Source organism: Thamnophis sirtalis, unplaced genomic scaffold (genome assembly GCF_051295495.1).
Source record: "Thamnophis sirtalis isolate CommonGarterSnake01/CBP01778 unplaced genomic scaffold, rThaSir2_p1.2 scaffold_8, whole genome shotgun sequence".
In the NCBI taxonomy this organism is placed as follows: Eukaryota; Metazoa; Chordata; class Lepidosauria; order Squamata; family Natricidae; genus Thamnophis; species Thamnophis sirtalis.
Window position 1 is genome coordinate 65072692 of NW_028261388.1, and position 25198 is coordinate 65097889.

The 25198-nt window shown below is 37.6% G+C and overlaps 1 protein-coding gene across 7 annotated transcripts in view; it reads left to right on the forward strand.

Annotated features, from left to right (window-relative positions):
- DMD (dystrophin) overlaps window positions 1-25198 on the forward strand; it is a 1286665-nt gene that overhangs the window by 1141797 nt on the left and 119670 nt on the right. For 6 of the 7 annotated variants that reach the window (XM_087721810.1, XM_087721811.1, XM_087721815.1 and 3 more), the window contains exon 62: window positions 19654-19715. In XM_087721810.1, coding sequence (XP_087577936.1) covers window positions 19654-19715 — 62 coding nt within the window. Of the gene's footprint in view, window positions 1-4103; window positions 4252-19653; window positions 19716-25198 lie in introns of those variants that run through there. The other variant, XM_087721816.1, reaches the window with a different exon arrangement.

Genomic DNA, 25198 nt, shown 5'->3' on the forward strand with positions numbered 1-25198 from the left:
CTGACTGACCCAAGGGTAAAGAAAACTTTAAATTTGGGGCTTAAAAAATTATCCAGAGATTTAAAACAGCAAATAAGTGTCACTTGGAAAATGAAGGGAGGGAAAAGAAGTGGGGGAATGGTGACTGTCCAAGACGATTATGGCTAGTATAATTGGAACTGGAATACTTTAAAAAAGTGGGGGGGGGGGAGGCATGGAGAAAACAGAAAAATCTTTACTGAGTGGATTTGGAACTTTTGGCTTTTGAAAACTGATTTGACTGACTGTGGGATCATAAAAGCCATCTACTGGAGGAAAGAGAGTACAACAACATCTGGAAACAAAGTACAGAAGGAAAACTTGACCTTGAATGCAGTAAAGATAAATGGAAGATTTTCTAAGGAGTGTACGGGTATTTCCTGTTGTTGGAGTTTTGCCACGGCTGACAAAGAAAGTTAAAAATCTTGAAACGAACTCCTTTACTTTGGGATTGGATACCATTGTTAGAAAATTTGGAAATAAGAAAGAGTCTTAATTAAGCATGGTAAAATACATAAACATTAAAAACTTGTCAAATTTGAACATGGATTGTGGGATGTATGAAGAGTTACTCAAAATGTTAAAAATGTTAAAAGATACACATTAAAAGGTATTAAAGAACCATAAAAATCATTGAAATATATAGAACAGGAAGTAGGAGAGAAACAAAAATGAGAGGCAAGAGGTTAACATGGGTGAAAAAAAAGCTGAAAGTAAAAACTAGTTAGAAAATTCTATTGAGATTTATAGAGACACAAAAAGAACAGAGAGGAAAAAAGGAAAATGCTATCCAAAAAAAGAACAACGTAAAAATAAAGAGAGAAACAGTGGGAAGCGAAAAAAGAGAAATCCTAGGGAGGGTTATTCAAATAATTCTAGAAGAATGATAGGGAAAATTCAGAAGAAAAGATATAATACATATAAAATGAAAAAAAGGAACTTAAGAGTAGGGGATAGAATGACAAATAGAAAACTGATGAAAAAGAGTAAGAGATGAGTCAAAGAGAGTAAGAGATGGGTTAAGAGAAAATGGCTAGGAAAGGAAGAAGGGAAAGAAGAAATGTTTTAGTAGAAAATGAAATATGTTAATACTGCTAATGATATATAGTTAAATAAAATAACATTGTTAATTATGAATAACCAATTAAGTAAAATGCTTGTTATATTAAAATTGAATTTGATGACATATGCTACATATAGAAATTAGAATAACAAATGAAAAATGAAATGATAAATTTGGTATATTTTTCTGAAAGGATGAAAAATTGATATTGTCTACATGTTAAGAAAAATTTAAATTAAGATGGAAATATGGGAAGAAAATAATGGGGCTGAAATTGGAATGGTAATATGATGCAAAACAAATTACGCATAAGAGAGAATGTAAAGGGGGGGGAAACCAGACAACACTTTGTTTGTATAAAGAATTTAAAACTTGTAACAAAAAACAACAAAAAAATTATTGCCCCCGAAAAAAAAGATATCTCCCAAAAAAACAATCAAGCATATTCAAAACATTTCATTTCTAGATAGGTTCATCCAACACTAAGGCCCAACAGCCAGGGGGAAACGCAAATTTTCAGAGCTTTATGGAAAGCCATTAGATTTGGAGCCCGCTAGCACCCTTAGCAAGTAGACCAGACATGACCATAGTAGCTAATTTTTATTAGTGATATATGCATTACCTAAATTTGGCAAATAAAATAAGTAAATAAATATATTTTATTGTAAAGCTGCATTAACAGAAACTTGCAAACTTGAAAATGCAATTCTCCTGTCATCACCTCTATACTCCAAAAAGATAGGGAGGACCCCTGGTGAGCCTCTTCCTCTACCCTCTTCCCATGCAGCTGCAGGCTATGCTGTCTCTTAGCAGTCTCTAGGAAGCATCTGTTTGACCTGTCTCCAATGTCATTCCCACATACCATTATATCACCCAATTTTAAGGTGACCAGACGTCCCGCTTTCGGCGGGACAGTCTCGCTTTCCAATAATTTGTCCCGCGTCCCACGGCATTTTTAAAAAGTCCCGATTTTTGGCAAGTAAGTTTTGGCAAGTATATAATATATAATGGTTCCTCATGTCTCTGTAATTTTCTAAGTTTCATCCAGAAGTACCACAGAATCTGGCATTTTCAGCAGAACGATGCTGATGCTAATAAAACATCCTGATTTTTGGTGAAATGTTTCAGATTGTCTTCTTCAGTATTTTTTAAAAGGTGGTGTGTGGGTGTAAGAAAAAAAAAAGCCAAGAGAATGTATACACTAATTGGGGTTTTCACCTGCTGTGAATCTAATTGAATATAACACCTTTTTTGTTACCAAAGGAGAAATAAGATTATGCAAAGTATCAGAATCTCAGACCTCTTTTTTCATATACTCAGAACAGAACAGAGTTGGAAGGGACCTTGGAGATCTTCTAATCCAACCCCCTGCTCAAGCAGAAAACCCCATAGCATTTCAGACAAATGATTATCTAATCTCTTCTTAAAAACCTCCAGTTATGGAGCACTCACAACTTCTGGAGACAAGGTGTTCCACTAATTAATTATTCTCACTCTTAGGAAATTCCTCCTTAGTTCTAGATTGTTTCTTTCCGTGACCCGACAAATGCGTGCCCGACAAATGCGTGCTGACAAAACCGCCGCGACAAAACGGCGCCGACAACACCGCGCCCACTAAAGCACGCCGACAAAACCGCAATTAGGGTTTTTAGGTTAGGATTCGGGTTAGGGTTGTTAATGTTGTTACCATTGTTTTCTCATTGTTTTCGTTGGCGCGCTTTTGTTGGCGCGCTTTAGTGGGCGCCGTTTTTTCGCGGTGGTTTTGTCGGGCGCGCATTTGTCGGGCGCGCATTTGTGGGTGAACCGTTTCTTTCCTTGATTCATTTCCATCCATTGCTTCTTGTCTTGCCTTCTGGTGCTTTGGAGAATAGTTAACCCCCCTCTTTGTGGCAGCCCCGCAAATTTTGGAATGTTATCATGTCACCCTTAGTCCTTCTTTTCATTAAACTAAATATACCCATTTCCTGCAATTGTTCATCCTATGTTTCACCCTCCACCCCTTAATCATCTTTGTGGATCTTCTCTGCACTCTTTCCAGAATCTCAACATCTTTTTTGTTTTGTGGTGACCCAAACTCGATACAATGCATTGTCCAAGGCCCATTCTGGCTCGGACCAGGGCCATTTGCTGGATTCAGCTGCTTCTATCTTGGCTAGCTCATTGAAGGAATTTTCTCTAACATTAGTTGATATTCAGACAAATAAAATTCACTTTCCTAAAGCATGCCTTTGTGTTACATTTATAAAATGTTTGTATGTGTATGTATTTATTTCAGAATAAAAAAATCATAGGAAGAATTTAGGCTGTCATCCTGTATATGGCTTAAGTAGTACTGATTTCAGAGTGGATGCTTACTGAATCCCTGCTTTGTGAGATAGAAAAGGCTGTGCTATGAGATCTCCTTAAGTGGTTAAATCATTAAACTATCCATGTGTTAATATTAACCAAGTGTAAATATGGAAAAGGAAGGAAAGTGGTGGAGAAAGATAACTGGATAGATCTGGGCATGGAGGAAATCAGAAGGGAGTTATTGATTTATTACAGACTACCTTTAGTAATACTTGGGGGGTGCATCTCATGGAGTGGAACTAGTTGGAAATAATTAGATCCGGAACAAATTTACTTTAAAACTATCAGTTTTTCTATGTCCTCTGAAAAAACAAGAAAATAAACAGGTAACCTAGTTTAAATGCAAAGTCCGTAAGCGTTCGTTAGATTCCATCATTCGTACTCAGCCTTTGTGAATATAAATGGGTGGTTCCGCGAAATGCTTTGCGGATTTGGGCCACATTCTGCTTATCTTGGTAGCTCTAAAACGCAGGCTGGCTCAGAATTTCTGGTTGTACCTTAAATAAACAGCCACCATCACACATACCACCCACCTACCCCCACATTATTTTTGTCCAAACCGCGCCGTCTCTTCGGAGCTCTTCAATTGTTTGCAGGTTGAATAGGTGGAGCCGAGGCAGTGCGGGCTCCGCCTCGTCTAGCCCTCTGCAGCTTTCCCAATCTCTCCAGCAGCTGGCCCACGATTGCCGACCTCGCTGCAGTGCTAGTCGCTCTTAGGCGCAGCGGTTGTTTCGTTTTGCGTTAGGCTGCCGCATTTTTCTTTTCCTTCCTCTGTGATCATTGAATCAAAGATATTAGGCGATGAAGGAACAATCGAAAGGGTAAGTTTAATGTTTACATCTCCTGAATAAATAACCCGTCAAGTGGTAAAAGTCATTAGGCAAGCAAAGCAGTTAAAGCTTCATTAAACTTCCGTCTTTATATAGGGAATTTAATTCACAGCTTGAAAGTCTTTCCTGCCAATTGTTTTTCTTTGATTCATGGTGCAAGTATGCTTATTGATTGACACACGCCTAAATTAACCCTTTCATTTAAGGCTGTATACCTTAAAGATTAAAGGTTTCTTCCAATACAGGAACGCCGGGATTTTTTTTTTAAAAAAAATCCCTATTTTGTTTGTGTGTGTTTATGTATATGTATAATAATTTTCCCGAGCTCAATCCGAATTCTTACTTCTCTGCCATACTGTGGATTTTATGTTCTTAAGTCTTATATTTTTTAACCTTGCTTTTTGTAAACTCTTTTCAAACATGATGCATGTATTGTGTATCTCCATGCGTTAAAATAACCCCCGCCCCCACCTCCGAGAAACCATCCTGTTCAATCTCATTTGTGCAAAGACCCTGGAGAAAAAAACACATACTATGCCTTTCATTCACTATGGAAAGGTCACTTTTCTGCTTGATTTCTTTGGGGAATAGGAACTGACATTTAATTCAGTGCATTCTTTCTCTGCAATGTGCTTCCCTTGTCTTGATAAATGTGGTCTAGTTAGAACATGCTGGCTGTATAGGAATGAATGAAACAATGCAGGTTGGAAGAGCTGAGCAGGGAATTGGAAAACAGGAAGCAAGTTGGTATCGAATGTTTGTCAAATGTGCCATTGGAGAAAGCAGTTAGCTATTCTCAGAGTGCATAAAATAAAATGTTGCACAACAAATGAAGGGCAGAAATAATTATCATATTATAAGAAGCTGATAGTTGTTCTCTGTTTCTACTTGATGCTAGTGTAAAAATTTTTTAAATGTATTCTGATCTAGAGTTGGAATTCCAGGAATCCTAGATAAAGCTTACTCCAAAAATTAAAATTAAATAATTTCAGTGTGTATATGTGTAATCCTTCTCAAGTGCAAAAACATGCTTTCTCCATTACTACTTCCATTTTCTCCAGTAATACAATGGAATATATAGAAAAGCAGATTTTCAGTTTCTGCTTCCAAAATAAACTATTAAAGTATCTTTACTAGAGGCTTTCTAAGTATGTTGGATGCCATTCTTTAGTTTTCTGTTCACTCAAGCCTTCTCAATATCTCAATTTCAATTTAATTTTGGAATGGTATGAATTTTATCTTTAATAATTTTTGTTTATGACTGCGAAAGATTTGTTTTTAAATGGTTTTCTGCTTATGGTAAAACTGCACAAGTTCTCTTTATATTAAGTAATATATGTTCCTGCTTAATTTACATCAGAGACAATATAACATATTAAACTAAAACAGTTGTAGCAGCTGTACAGTTTAAATCACTTTAATTATGCATTGTAAAATTATTCCTTAATTTTTAAATTATTATTAGATAGGTATTGTCGGTTGCCCTCTCACAACATTATCTTATTTGCAGTTTTATGTGTTCAATTTTACTGCCCTTTTATCACATGGATTTGGGAGTGGAGGACACAATTTACTCCAAGGCTATGGCAAATAAAATACAATCTACAGGGTGAATTTATTGTGGCTTGCTTATTTTTCAATTTCATTTTCAGCTTCTTAGAAGAAACGTGTGTGTGTGTGTGTGTGTGTGTGTGTGTGTGTGTATGTATGTATGTGTAAGTATAGATGAATAGTTTACTTTGAAGAATATAGATTAGTCTTGAGTTAATGTATTTTAAAGCAAATCATAATAAAGAATGTGCAGTAAAGAAAATTAAATTTAAAGGGTATAATGGGATTCAATTAAAAAGAAAACACTAAGAATATATTTAATATTTTCTCATAAAATGTTTAATTTTTAAAAGACCTATCTGTAATTTTTCTATAGAAATAATTACTAATGTAGTTTGACAATACTTTTTTGTTTGTTTTAAATTGTGCCTTTATCAACTGAAATTAGGTCATCTTGCAGAGTCTATATTGTGAGTGCCAATAAAATTTAAACTATATTCCTGGGTAATTGATCATAAATTAATGCTCTGTGAAATTATATTTTTCTCTGATTTTATATGAGGAACCTGATTTTGAATAGCCAAGTTGGCCAGTTGATAATTAAGAATGAAGGAAGAATCTTCATCTGCCACAATTTTTCTGGACATGTTGATTATTACTTTATATGCTATGTATTAGTAGTTAACCAGATTATTTCACCTTTTTCTTTTTCCTTTTAGTGTTTTGGCTAAGTGCAGAAAAGTGTAACAGAATGTATTTTTTTCTTAAATCAGACCATTTGTCTATATAACTCTACACTGAAGTATGTTAAACTAAGGGAGGGGGAGCATTTTCCTACTGTTGGATAAAGGGAAAGATATGATCTGATGATATATGACACCTTACATTTTGGAATTCTCAATTTGCTTCAGAACATTTGAGCAGATTGGTGGTTTTCCTAAAGTAGAGATGGATTGGTTTGAGCAAACACCAATTTTCTTCCACTATCCTTTAATTGTTTTCACCTAAGAATTTATCCTTTCTATTCCTATACTTTAAAATACAGAAATCAGATTAATGAAATATTAACTTATTAAAGTAGTGAAATATTTGAAAATAGTAAAACCTATTTGAATAAATATCTATTTAATTAAAACAAAGTACTTAATGTGTGTGTCAAGGTTCCAAGTAACACTCCCAATGCAGTGCTGGGTTCCGGATCCCATTCCAACCGATATGGTTTGAACGGGTCCAGCGTCACCCACATGGACGCATGCAGTGCACGAATGCATCGTTCCTGCCTGTGATGCCTGCGCAAGCCTTCACGACACTCCAGCTGCTCAGAGGAGCGTTGTGCAGGCGCCGTATGCACTGTGCGCGGAAGTGCCAAAGGCTTAAAGGACCGGTAAGGAGCTTGGGCAGGTGGGTAGGCCCTCCGGAGCACCATACTGGAACGGTACCTGGTGCTCCAGCCAGGCTCTGGTACACCCATACCCGGGCATACCACCTGCAACCCATCACTGCCCCAATAAAATAAGACTCATCTGATGATTGAATCCTGCAATGAGAGCAACATAGGAGGGTTAACCAAATTTTCCTAACCACTTCTTCCTCCCCCCCCCCAGGATATTTATCATGGAATTGCTTCACTAATCCATCTGCCGTTAAGTCTTAGCTTTTAACTCAAGTAGATTCAGACAAACAGTACCCCTTCCAGTGAACCAAGTACTATAATCGTCCTCTAAATAATCTAGTCTAAAGTCATCATCAGCACTACTCCCCTCGGCAGAGCTTGGCGGGGGGGGGATGTTCTCCAGCTGGGAATCCCTCAACCTCATTGGGAAGGAGCGGAAACTCAACAGCCTGTTTGGCAATTTTCTCTTTTTCTGGTGGCTTCCACAGGATCTTTCTTACCTGGAGTGTAGTTGCAAACTTGGGAAACAGGAGCTGGAGCCAGATATTCAGATGCCCTGTGCCTATGCTGACCACACTGGTAGCATTTAATAGTCCTGGACAGCAGTTCAGGTGGTTTAGCTAGGATTTGGCGACCTCCGGGGTCTTCTCGGTTTCTCTATTGTCACCTTCCTATGGTGGTGGATCTCCAGATCCATGGTCACTGCTGTGCTGTACCATGCTTGTATGTGCTCTGGGACTCCCTAGATGCCACAAGCTTGTTGGAGGTCTGGCTCAAGGGCCTCTTTGAAGTGGTGAACAAGGAAGCGCTCTACCCAAACACTCAGTTTCCCAGCCAATCTTTTTTTTTTTTTAATTACACAGACAACAATGGGAAAGGGAGAAGATGGAAAAAAGAAAAAAAAGGGGGGGAGGGGAAACCCATCTTCACATACAATATGTTGTTTAATCACAGGTGCATCCCTACTAAGTTTATACATCCCGTATCTCTCTGTTGTATATTTAATAAGCACCACAATAAGCTAGGGTTTAAAAAACAAAAAACAACAAAATAAAACAAGAGGAAAAAAAAGGGTGGGGGGAGGGGGGGAGGCCAAAAAGGACAAAAAAAAGTCCAAAAAGGAAAGGAAAAAAAAACCAAAAAAAAAAAAACCATCATCACATGCAGCATGTCGTTTGGTTACGGTTGTTTTAACATCTACATCTTCAAATAATATTTACCATCTCAGATATTTCCTCTAATGTAACTAAAGGCCTCATTTTCCTTCTACAATATATATTCAGTTAACATTAGCATTGTTTTCCCCCAAAGAATATACTTCTATTCATTGTTAACCTTGCATTTCATACCTTCAAACAGAGATCTTATTCCTTCATTGTTCAACAAGGCATCACTGCCTATATATACCAGTTTTCATTTGTTCCCCTATTAGAATTGCCTTATCAGCAGCGAAATATCATTATAGTAAGTTCTTAACCTTATACATAATATCACCAGACCTTATATTAGTACTTCCTTATATCATTGTTGAATTATTTCACAGCATAATTATATCATCATTTACTTTTTCCAATTAAGGCATAAGTGTATCATTTTTCATTTCCAAAATTTTGTTTTTTTTCCCTTAGCCATTGATAAAACAAGTCCCATATCTTATAAAATTGTTCATCCTCTTGCTCTCTAATTTCAAATGTCAGTTTACTCATTTCGGCACAGTCCATTATTTTTCGAATAATTTCTTCCTCTTTTGGTATTGTTTCATTTTTCCAGTTTTTTGCAAATACAATTCTGGCTGCTGTTAACACATTTACAATCAAATATTTTAAGTCTTTGTTGTAGGTTTCTGGTAAAATTCCCAATAAAAAGACCTCTGCTTTAAAGTCTATTTGTTTGTGTATCATTTTCTCCAACCACATGTGGATTTTAGTCCAGTATCTTTTGGCTTCAGTGCAAGTCCACCACATGTGGTAGTATGAGCCAGGTATCTGGTGACATTTCCAACACTTTTCTGATTTATTCTTGAACATTCTTGCGATTCTGGTCGGGGGTAGATGCCACCTGTAAAACATCTTATACAAGTTTTCTCTATATGCAGTAGACATTGTCATTTTATAATTTTGAGACCACAATTTCTGCCAATTCTCTAAATCAATCCCATACTTAAAGCAATCATAGTTTCTTTAACTTGTTCTTCATGCAATTTAAACTCCAATAAATATCCATATAGTTTTTTAATTACTTTTTCATCAGTACCTGTTAGAATTTTGTCTAGCTCAGTCATTTTATTATAGAGACCTTTAGTTTTTCTATCTTCATTATATCTAGATTGTATCTGTACATATGAATACCAGTTCATTTCCATCCCTTCTTGCTTCAACTCTTGACTAGATTTGAGCTCACCCTCTGTATTCAATAATTCTGTATATCTAACTGTTTGTTCCTTTTTATGTATTATCGGATACGAAAATGCTTCAATTGTTGATGTCCAGACTGGAATTTTTAAATAATGTAATTTTTTAATCTTTTCCCAATTTAACAACAACGCCTCCCTTATATAATGTCTTCTAAAATAACCATGTGGTTTAGTTCCCTTATACCATAAGAAAGCATGCCATCCCAACAGCAAATCGTGACCTTCTACGTTCAATAATCTAGAGTTTTTTAATGATATCCACTCCTTAATCCACATCAGGTTTGCTGCCTGATAGTATAGCTTCCAATCGGGTAACCCAAAACCTCCTCTTGATCTAACATCTTGTAGTAATTTAAGTTTTATTCTAGCTTTTTTCCCTTGCCAAATAAATTTCAAAACTATTTTATTTAAGTCTAGAAAAAAATCCTTACCCAGTCTGATTGGGATTGTCTGAAACAGATATAGAATTCTAGGTAAAATGTTCATTTTAATTGTGGAAATTCTTCCCATCATTGATAAATGCAAGTTTTCCCATTTCTCCAAATCGATTGCTATTTGTCGTTTTAATCTGGTATAATTATCCTCTTTAAGAGTGCTACATCTAGGTGATAAATGTATCCCCAAATATTTAATCTTACTTGTGTTTTGAATCTGCAACATTTCTGACAACTGTTCCTTTTGTGTAGCTGGGATATTCTTTGTCATGATCTTTGTTTTATCTTTGTTTATTTTCAAACCTGCTACTTCTCCATATTCCTCTATTCTTTCTAACAATTTGAGTGCGGTTTCTAATGCATCTTCAAGAATGAAAACTAAGTCGTCTGCGAACGCTTGCAATTTATACTCTTCTCTCTTAATTTTCATTCCTCTTATTTCTTCTTCTTCTCTGATCTTTCTATTTAAGACCTCTAGTGTTAGGACAAAGAGTAGCGGTGATAGTGGGCAGCCTTGTCTTGTACCTCTCTTTATTTCAATCGGTTCTGTTAGTTCTCCATTTACCATTATCTTTGCTGCTTGTTTCTGGTATATCGTTCGTATAGTTTGAGTGAATTTCTTGCCAAAGTTCATCTGCTCCAGTTGCAAAAACATAAACTGCCAATTCACATTATCAAAGGCCTTCTGCGCATCGAGGAACATCAGTGCCAATTGTTTTTCTGGGTGGGCCTCATAGTATTCCAAGGTATTCAAAATTATTCTCATATTGTCTTTGATTTGTCTTTTAGGTAAAAAGCCATTTTGATCTGAATGGATGAAGCCATTTAAGTATTTTTTAAGTCTCTCAGCTAGTATAGATGCAAATAGCTTGTAGTCTGAATTTAATAAAGAAATTGGTCTATAATTCTTGATTTGTGTTAAATCAGTCTCTTCCTTGGGTAATAATGTGATATACGCTTCTGACCATGACTTCGGTATTTGGTTCTCAGTCATCACTTCATTCATGACTTGTAAGAGTGGGAGGGTCAATATTTCTTCAAATGTTCTGTAGAATTCCACGGGTAGGCCATCTGGTCCTGGGGCTTTCCCATTATTTTGTTTTTTAAGTGCCTCTGTTAGCTCCATCATTGTTATTTTACTTTCTAACATTGTTCTAGTTTCATCTGGTACCTGGGGGAGATTGGCATCTTGTAGATACTTTTTGACTCGTCCCTCCTCCACCTTCTCTTGTTCATAGAGTTTAATGTAGTAGTCGTGTATAATATTTTTTTTTCGGTATTTCCATACTGAATTTCTCCTTGTTTATCTCTTAGTTGAAGTATTTTCTTTGTTTCTCTCTCTTTTTTCATCTTATATGCCAACCACCTGCCTGGTTTGTTCGCATTTTCAAAATAATTCTGTTTGGCACCTCTAATTTTTTGTGCCAGTTCTTCCTTTTCTAATAGGTCCATTTTGTGTTTAATTATGTCCATTTTTATTTTAACATCTTTTTTTTGTGGTGCTCTCTGTAGATCTCTTTCAAGTATTTTATAGTCATTGTCTAGAGCTTTATGCATTTGTCTTTTCTTTGAGTTTCTCTTCCTTGTGTAGTCTATTGTCAAACCTCTGATAACAGCCTTCATTGTATCCCATAGATTCTGCAACGACGTATCTTCTTTCCTATTTTCTTTAAGGAAGAGGACTAGCTCTTTTTCCATTTTTTGTACAAACTCTTTTTCTTTCAATATAGTGTTATTTAGTGTCCATCTAGATCTTGCCCTTTGGCCTTTCCATTTAGTTAAAATTGGATTGTGGTCCGCCCAGGTACTTGCTTCAATCTCAATTTCTTTTATGTTGGAGCTCAACTCCGCTGAGACCCATATCATATCTATTCTAGAGAATGAAGAATGTCTATTTGAGTAGAAGGTATATTGTTCTTTTTTAGCGTTTCTTTCTCTCCATATATCTTTTAGATTTAGTTCATCTGTCATCCTAAAAAAAGATTTCGGCAGAAGCTTCCTATTTAATTTTTTTGTTTTATGTGTTTTATAGTCCATATTTTGATTCACAATGCCATTAAAGTCTCCCATCATACAAATATCAGCATAGTCTAGTTCCAAAACTTTTTTGTGTAGTTTTTTGTAGAATTCATCTTGTTTTTCATTGGGGGCGTAGATTCCAATTAGGAGTGTCTTTTTGGTATCCATAATTTCCACCATCAAAATTCTTCCCTCTTCCTCTGCGTAGACTACTTTTGTTGGGATGTTGCCTTTAATATAAAAGACCACTCCTCTTTTCTTGCAATTTGCCAATGATGAAAACATTTTCCCAAGCTTTGGTTGAGTTAGTAAATGTTCATATTTCTTTTGAATATGTACTTCTTGCAGACAGATTATGTCAAGTTGTAATTTCTCTAATTTATGGAATACTTTCTTCCTTTTAGTTGCCGAATTGAGTCCATTAATGTTAATTGTAATCATTTTTCTTTCTTCCATGTTTATACTTTATATACAGGATTTATCGCTCTAGTAGATCTAGGTTCTCGTTTTTCTTTGCGGCTCCCATTCCCTGTCTCCCCTTTTTTCTCACTTCCACCTACTGCTCCTTCTATTTTTTCGGTCGCGGTTGCAGGTGGTTCCAGTATTTGTATCACTGCATCGTCTTTCCCAGCTTTCTCCGCCGTTTCTCTAAAGTATTCTTCGTAGAAAGCTTCTGCCTTCTCAGTTGTATCTATCCTGTGTCTTTGTCCTTGCCAAGTACATAGTAAACCTTCCGGTATGAGCCATCTGTAGTTAACAACTTTTTTATCAATACTTTAGTCAGAAATTGATATTCTCTTCTCCTCTCTCTCACCTCTCTTGGAATTTGTTTGAGTACTACAATCTCCTTACCTTTATATTCTAATTTTCTATCTCTCATTTTCTGTAAGATTTGTGATTTAATTGTTTTCTTAGTAAATCTTACATGCACTTCCCTTGGAAGAGCATTTCTCATTGCATATCTTGTGTTTACTCTAAAAGTCTCATCAATTGTTTCTTTTATTTGGTCCTGGGACATCCCCAGAACATCTATCAAAATATTTGAAATTATCTGAACTAAGTCCTCTCCTTTTTCTTCTTCTATGTTTTGAAATCTTAAGAAAAATTCAGACCTGTCCATCTCCCATCTTAATATTCCACTGCTCTCTCTTTCTACATCACTTAGTCTGATCTCTAGCTTTTCAGTTTTCTTCTCTCCTTCTTGAATCTTATTTTCAATTTTTTGAATCCTATTTTCGTATTTCAGCATCCAGTTGTGTATACTTTCTACTTTTCCTTCCATATTATCAACTTTTTGCACTATGCTTTGGTTTTGTTGTTCCATTGCCTCCATTTTTTTTACAAGGGTATCGTTTCCTGCTTGCATTTTCTGCATCATTTGTATAAGTGTTTCAAAGTTGGCTTCCTTCTCTTTTTCCTGATGGGACATCGTCTGTGTTGTCCTCTGGCCTCCCGCAGGTGAGGGGGGAGGGGTTGATGTAAAGCCAGAGGCAGCTGCTTTTCTACTCACAGCCAATTAGTATTAGAGGGTGGAGGGTTATAAGTATGGTGGATTAAGTACGTAAAGTACACAGAGGAGAGGGGGGTGAGATAAGAAAAGGGGGGAAAAGAGAAAGGGAAGGAAAAGGGAGAAGGGAGAGAAAAGGAAGGAAAGAAAAAGGAACTTTTTTTTGTTTCAAAGATGAAAGGAATGCAGTAGGAGTACAATAGAAAATATATATATAAATAAGAGAATATGAAATAGTAAAAAAGAAAAAGAAGACACCCCCCCTCCAAAAAGGGAAGAAGAGGTGCTTCAGCTACAAGTGAGAAAAGAAAAAAGCAGAAAAAATGTAAATAGTCAAGAGGTGATCCAAAGGTTAAAAAGAATAATCAAAACAGAAAAGAAAAAAAAGGTCGATGGTGATGATCAAAAAAGAAAAACTCAATGTCGATGTCTCCACAGCAGGTAATATGAGAATGGTGTTGGGAGATGAAAGGATGCCAACAAGCTAAAACAAATGATTTTTTCCGGACTCTTTTTTTCCCCCCCCCCCCCAAGATAAGAGTCTCTCCAAGGTCACTCTCAGCTTTGCTGTTTTATCTAACAGGTTCCCAGCTGCGTAAATACGTAAATCAAATGCATTACAGGGGGGATTTTAATAACAAAGTTCAAGTCCACAAGATGGCAGTGTTGGCTTGTAATTTGTAGTTTATAGCTTGTTTTAGTCCGTTCCGTGGCGTTTGTTAATTACTAATTGTTAAAAAAAAAACATCAAAAGGGCTAAAAGGCAACGAAGAAAAACAAACAAAAAAGACCAGATCTTCAAAGCACTTTAAGTTTAAAATTTAGTGCCCCATTAGATTCGAAGTTAAAGGTATCGACAACAAAAAGAAGGAACGCAAAAAGCCAATTTAGATTACAGGAAAGTCCAGCCCGGCTTCCAAGAATTAAAAAAAAAAAAGGAACAGAAAAATAAACTTCCAAATGGCAAACATTTATCACCGCCGCTTTTCTCACTTATCAGCCTTATTTTAAACTAAGTTTCCAAATTTAGAGTGTTCTCTTTCCAACAAGAAAAAAGGATTTAAAACTCACACCAAACGACATGTTCATATTCAGCTCTCTCTCTGGGCTTTTGCAGTTGCAGTCAGCATCGAGCCGATCCGGAAGTCACTGGATTAGGAAGGCTTTCCTTAGGTTCCCAGAGATTTTGCGAACATCTCTGGGACCACTAGAGTTCCCCCCACGTCACTGTCTCTACGGGACAGCTTAGATTCAAACGAATCATCCAAAAAAGACCCCGGTATAGATGGTCATTCAGGAACTGCCTGAAAGTCCGTCTTCTCACTGCTAAGCCCCGCCCAGTTTCCCAGCCAATCTTTGAAACTCCCACACTATCACCTTGGGAGGTTGGCCCACTTGTTTCAATGGCTTTATTTTGGCCTCGCCCTCTACTTGATGGGCCATGTCTTCGAAGTGGCCTTGGAACAGCTGGATGAATTTGTCCCCATCGTTTAGCTTGGGGGCTTACTCGTCATGGAGCTCAGCTGTCCACTCTGCCGCTTTTCCCTCATTCATGCCATCCTCAATCACCAAAATCAAATCACGATTGGTTGGGTATTGATCCCCATAATGATCAATGTGCATCCAGACTCAATTAAGGAAGTAAGCTAGCTGGCTCAGGGTTCCATTAAAGGGCACTCTAAATTGCGGAGGGGGGAGAGCTGGCAGGGCTGGTTGTGGAGTCGCCATGGGCAGTTGGGCTGCCACTGGCGGCAGGGCCACCGTCGATGGCTGGAGTTGTACTGGCTGCTGAACCTGTACCAACTGTGGGGCCTTGGCCAGTAGCAGGAATTGCACTGGTTGCTGATTGGTACCGGCGGCGGGACTATGTCTGTTGGTTGGAACTGCATTGGTTGCTGGGCCGGCATGGGCTGCAAAATTGGAGCAGGCATCAATTGGTATTGCACCCATCCCTGACTGGGGTAGAATGCCACCCTGGTGGGATTTGGTCAGCTGGGGGCAGTCTGAGGATTTGCTGCTGTGGTGGAGTACTAGGTCCCAACAGCCCCAGTGGGGTACTTGTAGAACTGGACTAGGATGACCCAGTGGGCTTTTCTGTTGCTCCATTCCAATTCCAGCACATGCTGTCCCCTCAGTGGATCAGGCACGATGTGTGAGACTGTGGTATGATCCGCTTAATGGCATATAGAAGGAGGCAGACACTGTGCTCAGTGATGCTGCGACTTTGAGGTTAGGAAAATTGAATGTGGCTTGAGCCAGAGTTCCCTGGGGTTATCTAGTCCCAGCAATAGCAATAGCAGTTAGACTTATATACCGCTTCATAGAGCTTTCAGCCCTCTCTAAGCGGTTTACAGAGTCAGCATATTGCCCCCAACAACAATCTGGGTCCTCATTTTACCCACCTCGGAAGGATGGAAGGCTGAGACAACCCTGAGCCGGTGAGATTTGAACAGCCGAACTGCTGAACTGCAGTCAGCTGAAGTAGCCTGCAGTGCTGCATTTAACCACTGCGCCACCTTGGCTCCAGGGAGCTGAGCTGAGTTGGCTGAACTGCTCTGGGAAGCCCGCTAGTAACTGGCTGCATGATGGTGGCGGGAATCCCTACTCCTGATAGCGCCTGAGATCTGCTGGTCCTGATGCCCACCATTCACAGGCTAGGGTCTGCTCAGTCCCATCCGCTGGTTGGGTAGCATTGTTCCGGCCATTGTCTCTTGAGGTAGCATGGCTCCCGCAGCTTCGTCCCATAAGTAAGATCTGGCTGGGCAGCTTGCTCAGGGACCGGCTCTTTAGGACAGGTACCCAGCTGATGTTCCGCTTCTGCCGCCATTTCTGCTTCCACTATGGCTTGGGAAGGGCAGTAGATGATCTCAACCTAGCCCTCCAAGCTAGCTCCTGAGGCTCCCTCCATGGATGATTTGTCTTCCTTCATATTCTCTGAGTCTTCACGCTGCCCAGTATTAGGTCAACATTCAGGGCTCAGCACCCTGTGGTTCGGGGAGCTGGTTGAAGTTTAAAGAGGATTTGGGTTAATGTCAGGGTTCCAAATAACACCACCAATGAAATAAGACTCTAAGGCTTGAAGTTCCTCCAAGTTCCATTTTATTAGAGATCTCATATTGGCATATCTGGGAAAACCCGAATCTGAAAGCTTCCAGTCTTTCCTCACCCAAAAGAAAGTCCAAGCTCCTACTCAGCACCCACATGTCTATCACATGGTCCAATCAAAGCATCGTCCCAACTGGAGATATCTCTCAGTCATACCTCTCCAGGTGTAGGGCACAATGTCCTTGACTCTCAGAGAAAGGAATGTTGTTATGACTATATATCTGCCCAGTTCCATACAGTCCCCCCTCCCAGTTTCCTACACACCAGATGTGGCACGCCTGAAAATCCAATGCCCAAGATGACTTCTAGGCCTGACAGTGTGCCCTTTTATAGCTCAATAAACAAAACAAAAAACCATAAGCAAGATTTTTTTTAAAAGTAGTTTAAGATCTGTATTTTTACTAAGTAGTGTCCTTCAGAAGCATCACTATCCAAGTTGGTTAATTATGTGAGAAAAAATACCCCTTAGGAATGCCATATTTGGAAATAAGCTAGATCATTCATTGAAATCTTCTCTCTTCAAATTTACAGTTCACCTGAAGAAATTTAGGGACTTTCCCAATCTTTTGCACCACTTAATTTATTATACGAAATCCATTTTACATCATAATTCTATTTTCAATTTCAACTCTGATTATTCTCTTCTCATATTTTCCATCTTAAAGTTATTTTATTCTTGTTATATAAACAATATTAATTGCCCCTTCAAAGTTATACCAAATTATCATTTCATGATTCCTCTTTTCATCTATTTTACCCTAATGAAACCACCTAGTTATTTGTTTATTTTTAGTTCCCTTTTTTTCTATTTCTGGTCTGAGTGCTCCATCTAAATTTCCAGCTTATCCTTGCTTTCCAAAGTTTCACACTCATTTTTAACATCTCAAATAGTATATTATACATCCATGATACCAATTTGACAATTTAACATTTTTTTTTCATCATATTTCTGTTTCCATTTCCAACCCAATTTATTCTCTTTCCATTTTTTCATCTTAAACTTATTTTCCTCTTAGTATCTAGACAATATCACCAATTCCCCTTTAAGTTGAAACCAGATTATCCTTTGTCTGGTTGGATTTCACACGATGCCCCCTCGGAACTTGCTAATTTCCAACTGGTCTCGCCACAACACTTCTGGTTTCTCCCTAATGCAATGACAATTGAGTGTATCACTAAGCAACGGCAATCCTAGCAGTTCCATTTAACCAAATTTGAGTTAACAAAATCTCATTGATTTTTAGGCAAGGACATCCTCCCAATCTAAGCCATTCACATTTTGATTCCTCTCACCCCCAACCCTCAGTAAGATAAGGGTCTGCTTCCTTTCCCTACTCTTGAACTCCCCCACAGTCTATGTTTCCCCTGTCTCTGACCCACTGCTACCACCTACCCATGCCCCTACCATACCCTCACAAAACATGCCACTACTGTACTGGCCAGAACTTTCCTTTGTGCTATCTTCTTTTGTTCTAGAGTAGCTGGGGATTCTCTCATGCCCCATCACATGCCAGCCAGAGCTTTTTTTCACACACTGTCCATGGCCACATTTTGTGTCTCACCCAGGATCATAAATTTGAGTTGCCTAAATCTTGTTCACTGCAAGGGTGCTGTAGTGTCTGGAATTTTGAGACCCAATCATACATCTCTTCGTTCATGGCTATCATAACTTTGAATGGTCTGTACATTTAGTCTTCACTTACCGATCACTCTTTCAATCACTGTTCAAAGTTGTGACAGTGTTGAACTAGTTGTACCTATTGCTAATCCTTAAAATGCTAACCTTTGCAGTATCCTCATGGTCATGCAATTGTAATTCAAGTGCTTTGCAATCTGCTCACACTTAACAATGGTTGCAACAAACTATGGTCAGGTGATTATCATTTGCAACCTTTCCCTACCAGCTTCCCACAAGCAAAGTCAATGGGAAAACTTTCAGGAGAGGCTTTGAAGTCACTCTGGTAAGTCTTTGCCACCTTCCTACACACCACACTGAGCCCTCCTTCCATTCTTCCTGAATTCACACAAACCCATATCCTCCTTCCCTCAGCCTCCCCGAACTTGCACATACCATTGTTCCATGGGCCTCCCTGCCCTCCCTACCATGATACCCTGCTCTTAGCCTCTTTGCACTCGCATTCACTCATGTTGCACTCTACTTCCTCTAGTCTCCTTGTACTTGCATCAACCAGTATCTTCCTTCACTTGGCATCTCTGCACTTGCACTGCACATACTCTCCTCAACTCTCCCCAGGCATGCGTTGGGCCTCCCCCAGCCCGCACTTCAGCACCCAAGCACCCCTGGAACCTATTTTTTCTACTTAACAGTCCTCACTCTTGGGATTATGACAGCAACCTTGATTGCCTGGATCATGACTTGAGGACTACCTGTTATGTACATCTTATTATAAAAATATATAATAGATAAATTAGTGCATTGCTGAGCACAGTCTCATTAAAGTCTTCTGTTCATCAGATAGTATTGTTGTTATTCCAAGACAGTGTTGTTCCTCTTAACTGATCCCTAGATAATATCATTTAGAGCAGGGGTCCCCAACCCCCAATCCTTGGACTAGTACCGGTCTGTGATATGCCAGAAATTTCTGTGCAAACAAGCGAAACCCCATTCATGGGATGCAGGCAGCACATGAAACCACGCCACCTCCAGTCCACAAAAAAACCTCTGTCCACAGAACCGGTCCCTGGTGCCCAAAAGGTTGGGGATTGCTGATTTAGAGATCTGCCTTACTTAATAAGGTTACTTCTCATGCTACTTTGAAACCAGGGAAAAATACATTGATGTGAAATTTTTGATAAGCCTGAAATGATTACTTTGCTGTACATTACTCACGATAGTGAAGAAATTTAAATGACAACACTTTACAGTTATGAAAATGTATGATAGAGTGTAATTAGGAGTTATGCAAGCTTAAACATTTAAAACTCTTCATTTTGTTTTTCTGCCTTATAGTCATGAGATACAGACTACTTGCTGGGATCATCCCAAAATGACAGAGCTCTACCAGTCTTTAGGTAAGATTTTTTTTATTAAGTCCTTGAAATATTAGAAATATATTTATTGATAATAAAGGCTCAATTTTGAATAAAATGGCTAATTTTAGATTTTTAGCAGATTTTTTAAATTATTTTTTCCCTTCTACAACACCTTACAGTCATTACATCAACATTGTTATAGATTTTTTAAATGAAATGGGTGGCTAGCATCATATTTTACACTTTGATGTCACACATTGTGTCTACCATTTTCTTGTTTTGCCTTAGGCTTTCTTTCTCTTGCCACGTAGTGGGCCATAGACTTGGTTCTGCTTTTGGATTCATTTAGCATTGCTGAAGGATGCATTATATTTTTCATTAGTTTTGAATTAGTCTTTCCTGCCTAGTCATCCTCTGGATTATGAACTTTAATTCCCAGAATTGTGTGGTCCGCATAGCCATTGCTGAGATTCTGGGATTCAGAGTCCATGTATCAGCAAGACATTATGTTAAAGAAATGTGACTTTACATCAATAGTCTCCACTCAAAAAAAAATGTTTGTTTACATCAAAGGCCAGTAGGAAGCGGCAGAAATATGTTGTGGTGGTGTGAGGGCAAAAAAAAAAGAGATAGGAGAAATAGCTGTTGTGAAGGCCTCATGAAGGGCCAGCAGCTGCCTTCCTCAGGTGCACCTTGTCAGCAATAGGAGGAAGAAGACCATGAAGGTCAGCTGATGGCAGTGGGAGTGGCTGCAGGGCTGGGGGTAATGGCGGAGTACATAGTGGCCAAATGGGCAGACAGGGCAGTGAAATAGAGTGGGAGGAGTTGAAATGTACACTACAGTCATAAATGTGGGTGATTTGCCAAATGTCCAAATTTTGATCATGTGATTATGAGGATACTGAAGCATCCTTAACTTTAAGGACCAATTATACATACCATTTGTTCAATCTCATAATGATTTTGAATAATTCCCCAGCAATGAGACTACCTGTAATCAGTACAATTATAGTTCTCCCATCAAAAAAAGCTTGTTTTGAAAATGTGAGGATTCCAGGAAGGCAAAGATTTATTTGAGGAAAAATGGGAATATAGGACATAAGACTTGCTCAGAATAAACTAGAGGTAGTTCTAGTTTATTCTTCCTTTTCAAAGAAGATTCCTGTGCTCTGTGTTGGCACTAATTGCAGTGCCACATCTTAAACCTTTTAAAAGTTTTCTGCCTATCAGTTTATTGTCAAGAGTCACAATGAGAAGAAATTGAGAGCCTTCTTACAAGAGAGGAATTTTGATTTTTCTAGAAGCTAGTTCTTGGGTTTTAAGATATTGGGCAGGTTTTTCTTTGAGGGATCAGGTGACTGCATTATAAATCCTTACTATCTATTGTTTCTCACTGTGGGTGCACAGTAGGTAAGTACAATACAAGGAATGATGATTGACATTTTGCAGTCACAAAACAGCCATATCTATTTTTTTTGCAAATGATCATCTTTTTTCTTTTATTTTTTAATGGCCAGTGGAAGGCATCTTGCTCACAATTCATTGAAATGAAATAAAAGTAAAACAAACATTTTAACTATATGAATAAGTCATTTACTCTTTTGCAAAATCTACCCTAATTTCAGCTGTTATATTTTGCTTGGCTAAAATATATAATAATAATGTTAAAATGTATATTTTAACAGCTGGAAGTCCTAGCAGGCTATGGTGCCGTACAAGTGTAATAAACAAATAAAACACTCAAAAATGTTTATTAAGAGTTTGTGGTTTTTATTTTGTACAAAATGGTGATATTAAAACACTGGATGTTTATTATCCCTATAATTACCTGCTCCACCACACACACAAATGAGTGACATTTCCTAAGTGGCAGTCTTTCATGCATCTTCATTATGACACTATGACAAAAATTTACACTGGTCAGTCAGATAAGGACATTTATGTCTTCCCTTATTTCCAAAGACTGATCAAAATCACTGATTCATGCTGACAGTAGTAGCCATTGTGGATAACAATATAAATTAGAAACATGTAGAGTTGGGAAAGACCAGAATTACTAAGATGAGCCAACATTATCAGTTAAGATGTTAGATTAGAACTGGAGAAACGCAAGTTAAAGCCCACTTGCAGCCATGGAAACTCAATGTATGAAAGTGTGACTAAGTGTTGCTCAAACATTTTTGAAAACATTGCATTCCTATTTATGTATTTATTTAGTGCAAATTATTGTATTGACAAATCTCAAGATAAGGACAATGTAGCACCCAATTACTTCAGTTAATATAATTAAGACATTCCCTTACATTTCATGATGCAGGTCAAACACTCCAGAAGCCACAGAAAGCCATTAAGTATCCTTAGTAAAGAAGCAAATAGTATGCCCTGGTATTTTTAATGAATCCTTGTTATCTAAGTAACAATTGGTCTCAGGTGTAGCAATGCAGTAAAATCCTCTTTGAATTCAATTAGGCTTCTATACCAAGTTCATGTCCTACAAAGCAATCACAAAATGCATCCCAAAACAGTCATTAGGATCTATGAAGATAAAAGGACAGGTTAAATAACAACTTTATTTATTGCACTATCCTATACTGACATACTATGGATTATTTTAATGATTGAAAAATTAGCTATAGTTACTGATTAGTCTTTGTTAAGTTGTTACCAAGCTATCTTGTGTTTCCTGTTGCATTTTTTAGCTTTGTTTTTAATTGAAAGTCACCAGTAAGAACATTTCTGTTACTTGGATTTGATTTTTGATATTGTTAAGTTAGTTGATTGCTTCAAGATGCTACTTACCATTCATAAAGCCCTCCATGGTAGTGGATCTGACTATTTGAGAGACCGCCTTCTGCCGATTACCTCCCTTCGTCCCATCAGATTGCATAGAGTAGGCCTCCTCCGAATTCCATCCGCCAGTCAGTGCCGACTGGCGACTACGCGGAGGAGAGCCTTCTCAGTAGCAGCTCCGACGCTTTGGAACGATCTCCCCGTGGAGATTCGTACCCTCACCACCGTCCAGACCTTCCGCACAGCCCTCAAGATCTGGCTATCCCGTCAGGCCTGGGGATAAGACCCTAATCTCGCCCCACCCGAATGCTGAATGAATGTTGTGTTTTATTGTTTTATTTTATTATACTCCACATTTTCTTTTTCTGTTTTGTCTTGCACTCCCTTCCTACAAATTGTAAGCCGCCCTGAGTCCCCTCAGGGAAAAGGGCGGCCTATAAATGTCAAATAAAATGGAAAAAAAATGGAATGATCAAAATCTTGGTTATTTGTATGATCTTTGAATCCAGAAATCAAGCAAGAAGAAATGTATTCTATTGTAACTTCCAAGTAAAACCAAGTGCAAGCCATGACTCAGCAGTAAAGAATGTAATTGCTGTGAGTTTTTTGAATAGGTATTACAGTGTAAGAGGACAGGCAGCTTATGAAACACCTCTCTTTCCCAGGCTTCTAATTTTGATAAAGGTGCTTGAAATACATTAGTTCTGACATAAGCAAAAGCTCTTTCAGCTGTAATATAAATTTCTTAAATAGCCATTTACAAAAGAAATAAAAAATGTTATTAGCCTGGAAAGAAATTTAGTATTTCTGATACAGCAAAACTTCAGTTTAGTTTACCCTATCTCTAATTGTTATTAGAGAAAATTTCCATCTCCTCAAAGCAGGTGACAAGTCTGTTGCATAGATAGTTACTATTTTTAAAACGTTAATTTTACCTTATTTATACTATAACCACTTACCTCAATAATGTTGCAAATATAATTCCAATAACTATATCAGTCAAGGAAGATTTTCATTATGCAAATTTATAATGTAGATTAAAAGTATTGTATTTTCCTCATCTGAATAAAGTTATAATTATAGAAATGACATAAAGCAACATGAATTATACAATTCTGTATTTAACAGGCTTCCATGGAAAATGGATACCTACCTTTCCCTAATAATCTATTGAGATTTTTTTGTATCATCTACAGCTATAACAGAAAAAGGAGTAAAAGCAAGCATTGAGTTGTACAAGTAGACTTGTTAAAGAAGCAGCCTTTTTCTAGATATTTTGCTTAATCCCAGTAGTCCTGGGGAGAGGTGTATGACATTTTTGGCAGATACAGTAGCATGCAAAATATGGAGATTGAAGAAAGGTCTCTTTTTTGTGGTGTGACAACAAGAAGGAAAACATTGGAGTTTACTATATGGCTTATGGTTGAGTAAGAGTTATTATCTCCCTTTTTTATTTTAAAGTGCATTTGTATTTTGTGAGCTATGTTTATTTCTCTGTAGAATTTGTAGACATGTCTCTATTATGAGCTACCTTGTTATATAAGGAGTCAACTGGTGACTGAAGAGAATGTTGATATGAGGTAATCTGAATCCTAGGCAAAGGGAGAAGTTGTATGCAAAATGTTACACATCTGTAATAGTCTGTGTGAGAATATTTTGGTAGATAGGAAGAGCATCTGCAGACCAGGCAGTGGTCATGTAAGAAGCAATTTAGCTCACAGAACAAAAGGGAATATGTTAGACATTTCAGAAGGAACCTGGACTATAAAGGCAAGGGGGGAAGAGATGGGCTTTCAAGACTTGGAAGATTCTGTTACTGTAACCTTACAATGTAAGTAGTCATAGTTGGACCTTCCTAGCTTCCTTCACTTTGAAGGTCTAATTATATGTTTCAGTGAAATCATATATGAACAAAACACATCTTTCTGCATATCTAAAAGATTGCCTATTAGTTTGTGCAATTGTTCATGCATTCAGAGTAAGAAAATTGTGTCATCCCCCCAATCAGTACTTTGTAACAATTTAGCAGAATGAACAAATAATTTCAAGTAGATAAAGAATTTATTGTTGCTTTTAGAATATGTTTCTCCTCTTCCAGTATTTGTTAGTATAGAAAGATTTTCCATAACATTCATTTCTGAAATTGAGAAGGACATTCTAAAATTGTTGTTTCTTTCCTGTAAGCATTTGTTGGCTGATTTAAAGTATGTTGAAACTCTTGTCATCCTGAAAAGACCAGAAAAAAGTCAAAAGGAACGTAAAACCTGTTAAAAAAAGCAGACTAAAAGCTTTTAACAGTTTATATATTTAGCAAGTATAAATTACCCAATTTATTGTTCTTTAATATAATATCTTGATGGGGTTTCGGTAGGCCAAAAATGCTGTATTCAGTGTGTAAGGTGCACCCAGATTTTCACCCTCTTTTTTGAGGGGAAATGGTGCATCTTATACCCTGAAAAATATGGTAAGTTTTTTTTCTCCCAGTTTTAAAAAATGTTTAAAAATGGAAGCCAAAATAACATTGTATAAAGTATGTTATTTTCTGTTGGGTTTATTTTGGTTTTTTGCATTACACCTGAATGAAGAAATTGAATGTCATGTTGACTATGGAGACAACTATTGTTATCTTCCTGTATATGGTTATACTTCCTGCATAAGCATAAAGGAATGATATAATGTGTGTTGCAGCTCTTTTAAAAAAATGATGGTGACCTGTAGAAATCTTTCAGGCA